At 39.2% G+C, this 12,500-nt stretch overlaps 1 protein-coding gene and 1 long non-coding RNA gene across 4 annotated transcripts in view; both read left to right on the forward strand.

Annotated features, from left to right (window-relative positions):
* LOC138059163 (uncharacterized) overlaps nucleotides 1-1,385 on the forward strand; it is a 7,496-nt gene extending 6,111 nt beyond the window's left edge. For both annotated transcript variants that reach the window (XR_011134170.1, XR_011134171.1), the window contains one exon: nucleotides 1,018-1,385. This is a non-coding gene — a long non-coding RNA (uncharacterized lncRNA). The remainder of the gene's footprint in view (nucleotides 1-1,017) is intronic.
* LOC138059160 (uncharacterized) overlaps nucleotides 1-12,500 on the forward strand; it is a 28,650-nt gene that overhangs the window by 7,761 nt on the left and 8,389 nt on the right. The window contains exons 1-3 of one of the 2 annotated variants that reach the window (XM_068904696.1): nucleotides 5,359-5,771; nucleotides 8,198-8,321; nucleotides 11,760-12,002. In XM_068904696.1, coding sequence (XP_068760797.1) covers nucleotides 5,431-5,771; nucleotides 8,198-8,321; nucleotides 11,760-12,002 — 708 coding nt within the window. In that variant the 5' untranslated portion in view covers nucleotides 5,359-5,430. Of the gene's footprint in view, nucleotides 1-5,358; nucleotides 5,772-8,197; nucleotides 8,322-11,759; nucleotides 12,003-12,500 lie in introns of those variants that run through there. The other variant, XM_068904697.1, reaches the window with a different exon arrangement.

The raw sequence follows: 12,500 nt of genomic DNA on the forward strand, positions 1-12,500 counted from the left end.
TAGGCAGAGAATGTGCTAGTTCAGCTATATTCTGAGGCAAATTGATAACGTGGCCCGAATAGCCCCTTTGTCCACCAGGTTTTATGTAAACACGCATAATAGGGAGTGCACGAGCAATAAGCATTTCTTCTACTTGGGTTAATCCTAGCAGTTGTAAAGGTACTAATGATGGCAACATGTCATTTTCCTTGGAAAATTTCTTTGGTTGTTGTTTATCTCTTGTGCACCTTTGACACTGTAATGGTTTGCCCTCCTTGGGCTGGATTTCAATGGCCATGCTTCAAAACACACAGTGCATTGACAAACTGAAAACTCATTGGACTTATGAAAAATGTTCATGTTATTTTGTGCCTGTTTTTGTTCATGAATTGGATTGGCACAACTTTTGTTTTGTCCTTCAGAAATTGTTTCAGACTTCTCATTTCTATAACTGGCTCTCTTATTTTCAAGTCTCTCTTTTCGTTTTTTAGCAGTTTCTTCAGACATCCTTTTTCTATAACTGTCTCTTTTATTTGCAAGTCTCTCTTTTCGCTTTTCAGGAGTTTCTTCACACATGTTTTTCTTATAAGTATCTCTTTTATCTGCAAGTCTGCTTGCCCTCTCATTGGCTGTTTCTGTATATTTGACTCTTTTCAAGTAATCTCTGTGCTTGAGATGCCTACATTCTTTGTTTTCATTGGTTTCCGATAACTTTCTCTTTATGTATCTCAGTTTGTTTTTATGTTGACCATTTTTGTCAGTCACTGTTGAAACATAGTGCAACGCATTGATATATCCAATAAAAATTGTCTTCCGTCCTTCCTGATCAGCAACAGGAGTTAGGAATATACATTCAGGTGAATCTATATTAGATTCTGTGATATGAATGACAGTTATATGCATTAGCCACAGCTTGCATAATGATATTATCACACCATGTGCCTTGTTTTGACATTTGCCGAATATAGTTATTCCAGTCATCATCAGAAATACTTTCAATATATAATTCTGGGTAATTCTGTAAATGGTTAATTCCAGCCATACGAATTTCAAGGTGCAAGTCAGCAGTCCTATACAGTTGGTGTGAAACTGATTTAAAGAAACAATCCCACATCCACCTACATCATGTGGTATCAGTCCTATCAGACGAAGCCTTTCAGTCAAACGATTCAATGGCGTATCATGACTAACTGCATTCTCGAGAGACATGCCTCCCTTTAACCTTGAATTATCATTATGAAGTTGAGGAAAGGTATCACCTTTACAATTCATTAAATTTTGCACATCATGATTGTGTGTTTGTCTACAGCTACATGTACAATGCCTTTCTCTTGTTTTACATTTTTTTTCTGTAACTTCATGTAAAAAACAAATTTATTATAAGAATGATCAGTGATATACCATATGTTCCAGGTTTTGTAATTTTTACACAAATCACTCATGAAAGAGTTGTCTGGAAGATGTTGCCTTACAAAAGACTGTATTCTTTTCCTGAACTTTCTCTTGTTTAGACCCTTTAGAATTCTCTTAACAGGAATTCGAGATGGTTCCCTATCCCTTTTCCTCAGACGCTTTACTGTTTTCTTACCAGATTCAACTTTCTCAGAAATAGTTACACTATAATAATTAATCACCCTGCGAGCAGAGCCTCCTTTTGTCTTTTTCTTTACTGAAGAGGAGAAAAGTAGGCTCTGCTCGAATCGCGTCAACTCTTTGAAGCTGCCGCAGCCCGAACTTCTGGACTAGTCAATCTTGTTTTCTCTCGTCAAACCGGTTTTTCCAGTGCGAGCGTCTGTTTAGTGACAAAACCGATGGTTATAATTGAGCCCGCTGTACCATGAAAAACCAAGATGGCGGCGAGATCTGGCATATTTGGCTTGGGTTTGAGACTGTATCCTGGCAACATGCAGCGCATATTCAATAAAGATCTTACTCGATTCATGCAGAGCCTTTCTCGAGAATGCCAAAATCGAGCAAGCAAAAGAAAGGCTCTGCTTGCAGGGTGATAATTAATGTGCTTCTCATTTTTCTCACAGTTACGAATTGTTAAAGTCTCATCATGATCTTGTGAACTACAATCAGCACTGATTAGCCCATGAACGATTAGTGGGTTGTTTAATAGCACAACACTGATTAGCCCATGAACGGTTAGTGGGTTGTTTAATAGCACAACAGTTGAATTCATTCGACGTTTCAGTTTACTAAATCGCCACCAGATACAAATATTCGGTTCATTTCGTTTGTGACCACAAAAGGTCATTTGGCTCAATGGACACCGACCACAATCACTCGGTTCATTTGGTTTGTATTTGTGACCGCTATGGGTCAGAGTACAATTACCCGGTTGAGTTCCCGTTTTGTTCAGAAAAGTCGACATCAATTCACAGCAGGAGGACGACAGCAAAGGTGCTTGGTTTGTCGTTGCTCGGATGCCGACATCGGGCTTTACATATACTCTTGACGTAGTAAACATTTCCCTGATAACGCTTTGACAATTAGCAACGATGAACTTTTTAAGAAACATCGCATTAAAGTTTGAAAAAATGAATTGAACTTACCAATGGTGGTTGTATTCCTTTCGATCCACGCAAAGTCGACGCAAAGTCTAGGCTCGATTACAAGCCGCTGTTTCGGGAAATGAGCCAGCGCTCACTCCCGAAATCTCGGGGAGATACCCGAACTCGAGTGAGCGGCGGAAAGTCCGTTCGCACGAGGTAACTCGTTGAGAGCCCGCGAAAATCTTGAAAAGGTTTTCAGCTGAAAATAGTTGCGCGCGCAGAGCCCGCGCTCTCCCGCGCTCTTGATAAAAATAAATAGATGCGTGCGCATAGTTCTTATTCAAAATTCAAAATGGCGCAGATTCAGATTTTGCACATCGCCCGTCCACTCCCGTCCACCCATAACCTGCGATCAGGCTCTATTTTAGTTTCGCGTGATACGTAATGTGCAGTTGGCGAAACGAAAAATAGAGCCTGACCAAATTCCTCTTCGAGATTCCTTCCACCCACTTTTTTTGATTGATTGACATGTCCTTCATCGGCCAATCAAATTTACTTCCATTACACCAATACACGCGTGGACGGCAGATTCACGCTGTTTTGTTTTGACCAGAGTTAATTACCGTGGGAGGAATATTATAAACGAATTCGGAAGTTACCGTTGGCTTCATGATTTGAGAAAAACACATTTAAAGCATGGGGAATGTTTTCGACGACTATATTGCGGCAAAGGCCGGTGAATATGCAATCTTTTAAGCTTGACATCTTAATTTGTAATTGAGATAACCTAGCATTTTGTCGTTGGACGGTTTGGAAATACATTATTCCTTTAACGTGTTTGCCCATGAAGGTTTCTTTGGTGATTTTTTCGGGTAATATCTTCAGTTGCAGTTTATTTCTAGAATTGCGCGCAGTAAAATCATGATAAGTTTGGCTGTTAATTTTTTGATGGAGTACGAACAGTAAGATGGACTCGCAAAGTTTCTTTTATTGTTGTACAATTGATCTCTCTGGAAACATGCCAGTTTAGTTTCTGGAGTGCGAGTTTTAAGTTAAATCAACTGGAAATATTATGAAGTGTGCAAACAAACCGTGTCATGTACAGTAAATAAATAAAGCCGTTTGATACACAGATATTCAAAACATGCATTCGTGTAACTTGCCATTTTATCAGCATCTCCTCCTGTTGATATATATGTCCCCTGTCTCATCCAGGTAACCAATATGCATCGGCTTTCATTGCCATTTGAAAGAACCAGCTATTTAGCTTTCAAAACATCAGGGAAGTTTGTGCCAAAGTACTTTCAACCCCATGGCCACAGAGCCCCACAAGGGAATCGCTAATTTCACTCGTTCCAGAGATTCAAACCCGATTCTGGACAAATTATGAGATGTTTCAGATGGCATATCTCCATTTATACAAATAAAATCAAGTTGCACCGTCCACGGCATTGTAAGAACAAAAGGGAGCAAATTTTTTCGTACACTTATGGCGGATTAGTCTCCAGAACTTCGCGAGAGCTCCGCGCAATCACGATGGCATTTTCACTTCCGGCGTTTCAACAGCCAATCAGATCACGAGTTTGGATATATTCTTGAGAGACTTTTGGTCAGGCCCAATTTTAGCGAGCGACGACTTTAGAGAACATATGGGCGAAGCTAAAAATGGGCCTGATCGCAGGTTAGTCTACCCAAAAAATCTCGATTCTTCACGCCTGCGAAATCACGTGATAGGTGACCACAGGAACCCCATGTGACCACAGGAACTATTACTATTACTGTGTTGGTAACACTCCAGGCAGCTTCCTCGTTTTTTTTTTTTTCGACCATCCACTTGCTTTAGTTCGACAGTCGCGTAGAAAATTTGATCATGGAAACATAGCCGTGGAAACATTGTCTGCCTTGCGTCTGTGTTGCCAGTGACATTTCAATGCATAAAACGTGGCTTTGCGTGTAAAAGTGTGCATGTGGAAGTGATGCATGAAACAAAATCAGCTGGAAAAATACGAGCAACTCCGAAGCCGTTTGCGTGACTACTAAGCTTACCCTCAGGAAAATCAGTAACTTCTATTCCAGCCAACATTTAAATCCTGATAGTACTTCCGAAACTTCTGCCAAATTCACAGTCGATCTTATAAACTCGGTAACAGGAATATTTTGAAATACTTGAAACAAGAATTCAAGTTCGACTGTTGAGATTCTGAATTCTTGTGGGCGTAAACTTTGTAATTCTATTTCTGTTTTACAGCAAATACCTGCTATTTAAATTACATATTCGTCTTTCTGGTAAACTCTTGTCATTTTCCTAATTTTATCCGTAGTTGTGCTTAACTGTAACTGGACAATTTATGCTAACTGTTGTGCATCCCACGGATACACCCTCACAGGCGTCTTGTTCATCCAACTCAAAGGTTAACGTGTGAAGTCAACCGCAGAACACATCATCAGAGAGATTACAAGGAAGTTCAAAAAACGAGTAAAATATCTGATTTAGGTTAAAGCACACAAGAATTAAAAAAACAAATCAAGCTTAAGAATTTAATCTGTCCAAAGATTTCAGTATACATGTTACTTACTTGTTTTGTGCACACATTTTTACATGTGCTGAATCCACAAGATCAAATGATAGTACCCTCCCCCTCCCCTCCCCTGCTAGGGAAGAGTTTCAAAAGGCCACAAACAGCTTTCAGGAAAGATTTCGCGAGAAGAAGGCAAAAAAAAAAAAAGATAAAGATAACACTTCACTCGTTTACCATTATTAATGCATTCTTTAAAATGATGCTGGGATAAATCGCTTGATATTCAAGAATTTAACTGCGGAGTGTGCCAAGGCTGGGTATGGTCCCCATGGTTACAATCATACTACTGCCCAGGACTGCTCTTAAGTAGACAACGATGAATTTTTCCTCGATCGCAAATCACGTCTGGAGATGATCCAGCCTTTTGATGTGAAATGGAGATTGGCATTGAACTACATGAAAGGTCACACGAACGTACAAATCGTCCTGTTTACGACACCAATTCCAAAGGCGATGTTTTGGCGGAAAGATTTTCACAGTTCCCAGAATCTAGCGCCGAACATTCATCACACAAAAGGACTGTCACAATGTTTAGCAAGCTTAACCTTTGCGCAATTTACATGTCGACAATGCTCTATGCAGCGATCTTGGTTGTCGAAAGCCTTTTTCAATTTCGATTGTTTCAACGTTCACATTCGTTTATTTCATTCTACTGGCTGGAGAGTTGTGTCATCGTTTTTATTTTCAAAAGCTGGGGAAGAAAAAGAAGTAAAAGGTTTGTGGGCTTAATAACATTATCAAGTACAGTGGGGCCGTGTGGACAAATTTTAGTTAAAAAAAAAAAGGACGCGTTTGCAATTGAAAGAGTGCATTATTTGTTGAATGATAAATTTTTTTAAAAGTATTAAATTTTAGTACATCAATATTTAAAATCGGAAATGGTTTAGGACGAAGCGTCTTTATGGTCGGTTTTAAGGCACACAGGTGTCAAAAAGACCTGTCATTTGCATTTTACGACCAGTACACACCAGGCACCATGCTGCGGGAGCTTGCTCCATATTATAGTACACACGAGGGAGCAAACGAAATTAAGAATACATATTGCTTTGGGATGGATTGCTTACTTGAGGTCAAATTCAAAGAAGAAAATTTGATTAATTTGATGATGATGATGATGATGATGATGATGATGTTTGGAGAAGTGTGTGCCGCCTACTTTTGATATGCGTGTTGGGATTTTTTAGTAATTTGGCCAGTATTGGTGCAAACACTTTATATCATTAGTTCTTCGTTACGGCTTTACTTCCATAGTCTTTATAATTATGATTTTTATCATGTAACTGTGGGGTCTATTACTGTGTTGGTAACACTCCAGGCAGCTTCCTCCTATTTTTTTTTTTTTTTTTTTTGAGCATCCACTTGCTTTAGTTCTAGATCTTTTGGATGCCATTTTGAATTTTGATCAAGAGTCAATTAGTTCCAAAGGAATTATGGATGAAAACATTGGGTAATCTGATTGGTCAATGCCTTACATTTGCCATATTAATCCACGTGCAGCAAAAAAAGTGTCAGTACACACGAGGGAACATTTTGAGATCTGCTCAATTTCCCGCGGGAGATTCAACTCCCAAATATTTAACTTGTTTAAAATTAAAATACCATGGAGCATTTTGCCGGGTGGAAATTCTGCTCCCGAGGATGAAGATTTCCCTTGAAATGGTTGGTACACACTGAGGAGTTTTGCTCCAGTAGCATGCCCCTGGAGCCTTGCATGCTCCAGGAGCAAAACCCCTCGTGTGTATCGGCCTTTAGGGAATGTGTTTTGGATGTGGGAACAGCTCCTTATGTTAGGCAAAGCAGCTATCAGTGACCTATTAGCTAACTATTCTTCTTCACAAACAAAGTTCTTGAAAGTTACACAAGGCTTTTGAAATCCACCCTGACTCCTTCTTTTTCTAAGATTTGCAGCATTGTTTTGAAGAGGCTGCATTAATAATTATTGTTCCATAAAGGCCAAGTAATATGGGCAACAATTTCCTTCAACTTGTCACACATGACACTGTTGCTTTGCAAGTTCAAGAACTTAAATCGAGATTAGACTACAACGATGCGCCAACAATGAAAGAAAGAACATAACCACCTACATGGCCAACTTGTCACGCAACAAAATCCTGTGTTGCAAGTCACGTCAACGTGTTGTGGAGAGTGGAAGAAAGCTCTACTTTTGGCAACAAATGGATGCAATGGGACTTGTAATTGGTTGTCACTGACAAGCGCAGCATCGTGCCAAATTGAAAATAAAAACATGCCTGGTGGAGAAATAGGAATACTGTGTTCCTTTTTCTAAATTAAGGGAGATAACGTTTCCATTAGAAAGCAAAATTGTTCCTTGGACAATCTAAAACAATTTTCTGTACGTGATTTAAATGTCACTAACTTCAAGTTCCTTCACCAGCTGGTGGAAATTAATCCCCTTTCCTCCCTTTCGAACAGTCCACTCCAGCATGTACATGTAAATCTTACAATATTATGTTTTTGAGGTCTTGTTTCTTCTTCCTCTAACAGCATTCTTTAAAAAAGGTGTGGCAAGTGCTCTCTTTCGATAGTCCATAGCAGTTGCCATTTTTGTTTTAATGCAGCTGCTTGCAATTGACCAATCATTTAAATGTCTTCAACTTGCAACACTGGATTTTGCTGCGTGACAAGTTGGCCACGTAGGTGGTAATACAAGCAACAACTTTTTTCAACTTGAAGACAACAGTGTTGTGCATGTTACTTGGTCTTAAATTTCGGAAATTGATTGCAAGTGCATTTCGCTATTTATGGGCACATGTTTTGAAAGTTCTCAAAATTGCACTAGTTGTCGGCAAGTGTAATCTATGAACTTTTAAAACATCATGCCGAGTGGCCATTATAATCACAAAATGCACGAGCAAGTTCATAAGATTTTAAAATAGTTATTAATATACACTCAACAAAATAACTCAGTTGCTGTGTTCTCATAACAACTTCCGTAATTGCACTCCATAACCTCTTCTGCACTCTACAACCTTATGTATATATCAGTTCATTGCAGGTTGTTGTAAATGAATGTTTGTGGCCTCCTGCAGTTTACATAAAAGAGGGTGGACGGTCTTCAAATTCCTGACCAATGATTTTTACCCCCAGTGACCAATACTGTAGTTATTACTTTTCTTTTAGTTTCAGGAGCCAGGCTAGACATTTCCTTCCCTTTCTTGTCCTGCATGTCGCTGTTATGGTCACATTTGGATTGGATCTCAATCAGTCAACATTTGGCAGTTCAGGAGGATCTGAATCTTTTTGTGTATGTGGTTTATGTGATGTTGTTCTTTCTTTCTTATATGTCATCTTAACAGATTCTGTGTTAGTCTAGATAAGTGTGTATTTCTGAAATAAAACCCTTTATTATATGGCAAAGCCAGTCTTGGGCAAATCCCAGCACTCTGATTGGTTCTTTCTCGGTTGGGATTTTGCAGTACGGACCATTTCCGTGGAAACGGTCTAAGCCGTGAATTTTTGTTTTGGAGCAAAGCCGGCAAATTCATAATTTGCGACCAAAACAGCGAAAAAAACTGTGAATAATTTGTCATTCTTTACAGTGAAACTACCAGAAGAAGCTAAAAAGATTGAAAGATAAAAAGATTGAAAAGCTAAAAAGGTAAAAAGCTAAAAGATAAAAAGCTAAAAAGATTGATTGCACCAGAAGTGCATTTTATTATCAGAAACAGAGTGCCATGTAATAAACAACTTACTAACCAAGCTTGCTCGGGCCATACTGGACCAGTACGGCCCGCGCGCTTGGTTAGTAACTGGTTAATCTTTAAACTAACTTAGGAAATACAACTAGAATTTGTGCATGTTTGTGCTTATATAATTTTTTTGTGAACTGAAGGTCATTCTAAGTTCAAAGGGACAATTGGAAAGTCATAAAATTTTAGAAGCTGAGAATAGTATGAGCTCTTTAATGTTTTTGAAAGAATACATGTAAAGGGAGAGGAGATCTGGCATAGTGGTGAGAGACTACTCGCCTCCCACAAAAGTTTCCCTGGTTTGCTTTGCAGACTTGTCTTGGCATCATACATCATTGTACAGTATGAGAGTTGAGTGGTTGGTAGCCTGCAGTGCAGGCGTTATTTTGGCGCGGAACACTAGATAAATCAGGTTTTCGATGCCGCCATCTTGGATTGTGATTAGATGCTTGACTAGGAGAGGGTTGGTGCAGTGGCGGGTTGGGGGTGGGGCACTCGAATATTTCCTCGCCCCAATCTTCCACAGTTACCAAATGTAAGATGGTGGCCTAATACGAAAATGTGCACTCGCGCGCCCAAAATACGCCTGCACTGCAGGCTATTAAAGTGGTTGGTTTTCTACTCTGCTCTGCTTTGAGAGGTTTTTCTCCAGGTTATGCCTTCCATCCACACGTATCCGGCAAATTCGCTGGCAAATTCCGAACTTTTTGAATACGCTCTCCATAGGGGATATTTTTTAATCCGCGATGAATCTGGAACCATGTGTATTCTAAATCAGGAAATTTTTTAATCTGGATGACGTAACAAGATCGAGGCCTGAGTTCCTTACCGTGAAATCAATTCTCAAGATGTCTGCCAATTTGGAATGCCAAAATATACCATTGTTATTATAGTTGTTACAATTCTTCTCTGACTCTGATGCAGTTGCAGTCAATGTTGAATTGGCACATGTGGCTTTTTATCTTCAATGGAATTTTATTGACCCTGATGCTCCAATTACTAATGGGATGACTTTTACCTTGGAAGCAGGCAACTTCAGACCACAGGGAAGCTTCAGAATAATCGGTGGTCTGACTTACAACACCCTTCCGAGAAACATTAGACAAGTAGAGACATTAGCAAATTTACAGGTGTAAGATCAAACTAAACCCCCATCTTAAACAGTAACTCCTGTAGTACATGTTGCCTTTATAACTTAATTATTTGTCTAGTTTTTTTAATGTCTTTGTTTTTGTGTTGTGTGAGGGCTCCATTTAAAATAGCTCTGCTAAATTGGATGCCCCTCGATAAATATTGAATTTTAAAAAAAACCTTCTTAACTCTGAGTAGTTAGACGGTCAAGTGATCTTTTCTTCTTCCTTCATTGTGATGTTTTGGTCCCCAGGAATTGAAACGTCAATCAACTGTCACTTGTATGGGTCTTTTTTTAATACTACAATGTACGTGTCAGGTCTTCAATGCCCAATCTCCCTGTCCATCATGAATGAAGGTCGTAGACAATCTTACGTGTGTGTGAATCATCTAGTACCCTCTCTGGGGAATGTTGGTACCAGTGATCACTGACCTCATATGGGTACTTTTTGCATTTAAAAAAAATTATGACCAGTGTACAGGTACCCTGGCTGCCAGAGGTTTTTCTCTCTCAGAGTGACTGAATAGGTGAGGAAAAACCTCTGGTGCAGGCCGTTGAGTTCTTTGAGAAGGCCGGTCCAATGGGATGCCGTTTTATATTCCCAGAGTCAGATTTTGACCCTAGCAATTCAATTGGTTCTGGGAACTTGTCAGTTCTAACGAGTACTCTGATTGGTTTAGCAACAGAAAGTAGTTCAAACAAGTTTTCAATTGCCATAAACCTGATTCCTTGTGCCCACTGTGGCCATAATCGAAACATTGCAAAGTTCCGGAAATCGAGTCTTTGAAGGCAGAAAAAGTTCAGTGGGTTCTACATTTTTTTTTGTTGTTTGTATATGTCCGCCAAAATTCAACTTCTGAATTTGACATCCACATTTCAAATTTAAGTTTTTATTTTCATATTCGACAGCAAAGTTTTATATGGAACATTGAATTTTTGAATTTGACATCGAAGTAAATAAGACGAATGTATTGTGGGAACCGAAGATGCTGATTGGTAGGTTATGTCACGTATCAATTTACTGAGTTATTTCGATGTCAATCAAACGGGGCTTGGAAGTGAGGTTCTCAACAGCCTGTACCAGAGGTTTTTCTCGCCGCTCCGCACCTCTCTAATCCGTCGCTCTAAGAGAGAAAAAACCTCTGGCATCCAGGGTAGTGTACAGGGGTAGGTAAATGACAAACTTTGTCACGGCGGCGTTTGAATTCTCTTTGCGCTAGCATTTAGCACGCGCTTACAATCACACTGACTCCACTTTTCCCCCGCATAGTCAACATTCTTTTGTTGGTTCCACCCATGTTGTAAACACCTCTCTTCACCAAGTTTGTGTTCAGAGGCTGGTCTTGGGCTGTTATCAGCAGACTCTCCATTTCCCTCATCAGGTCACCTTTGGTGAACCAGTTCCTTGATGTCTCAGTCTTTATTTCCTCAGTTTCTTTCTCAAACTGGCCATGCATTTTGCTCATCCGCTTCCCTTTTCTTAAAGTCCTCTTTACTGTCTAGCCTGCCTCTCAACAGCTCCATTTCTATTGTAGCATACAGTAATGTACTTCAGCAGGTTCTCATCATGCTTGCAAGGTATTGGTTGAGCATTCTTTGTTCACTATCAACACATTCATTATTATTATTATTATTATTATTATTATTATTAGAATACATGCACACTTAAGTCGGACAATACTCTATACTAGAAATTGTATAATGATAATAATTATACTAGAAAAGATAATCAAAAGATTATAAATGCTTACCTCACTTAAATCAATATTAGACTACCATGATGTGCCAACAATGAAAAAAAGAATATTACATGTGTTCTGAGACCTTAAAAATTCATATATAAGGGGTTCATCTTTTTTAGGTTTCATTAGCGATGACAGCACCATTAGTTGTTTTAGCGACTTGGACGACGAACCGCCAGAGTTATCCAGAAAAGATTATAATAATAGTATCACTATCATGTTCCCTCCTCATGGTACTGTTCTGTGGTATGCAAGATAGAATTGCAAATTACAAGACGACATTGCTTGATGGAGCATTTGGTTTTATTATGGCTTCTTCCCTTGCCTTTTTCACTGTTCATGGAAAGAATAATTTGTCAAAGGTATGTCTCCTATTATGTCTAACAAGGCGCATTCCAAAATGCAAATGCATGTCTTCATTTCTATTTGTTTTGCAATGTGTTTCTTAGGCGGATTGGTTTAATTGGTTCATAGGAAAATAAGTTTTGTGTATGACTATGATGGCACAGAATCAAGTCAGGCCTTAACACTGCTGTGAATGTGAGAGATGGATAAAGAACCTTAGCTGAACAACAGCATCAGGAACTACTTTAAATTTTGTTCATCATCCAAGGACAGAGAAAAAATCTCAGACCTGGGTGGGACAGAGTATGTTCAATATACTTTGTGTTAAACATTTACGAAAGTTTTCGAACGCGCCTTTTAGGCTCTGCAACGGTAAATTATGACAAGCGACATGGCCTAAAAAGTAGCGACAGCACTTAAAGTGAAACCGCGACAAATGACATCCTTTTTTTAAAATTGCATTTAATTTCCGACCAGCGACATGACACATTGAAAAAGCACCAACATGAGACCTT

The sequence above is a fragment of the Montipora capricornis genome, chromosome 8 (genome assembly GCF_036669925.1).
Source record: "Montipora capricornis isolate CH-2021 chromosome 8, ASM3666992v2, whole genome shotgun sequence".
NCBI classification, from domain to species: Eukaryota; Metazoa; Cnidaria; class Anthozoa; order Scleractinia; family Acroporidae; genus Montipora; species Montipora capricornis.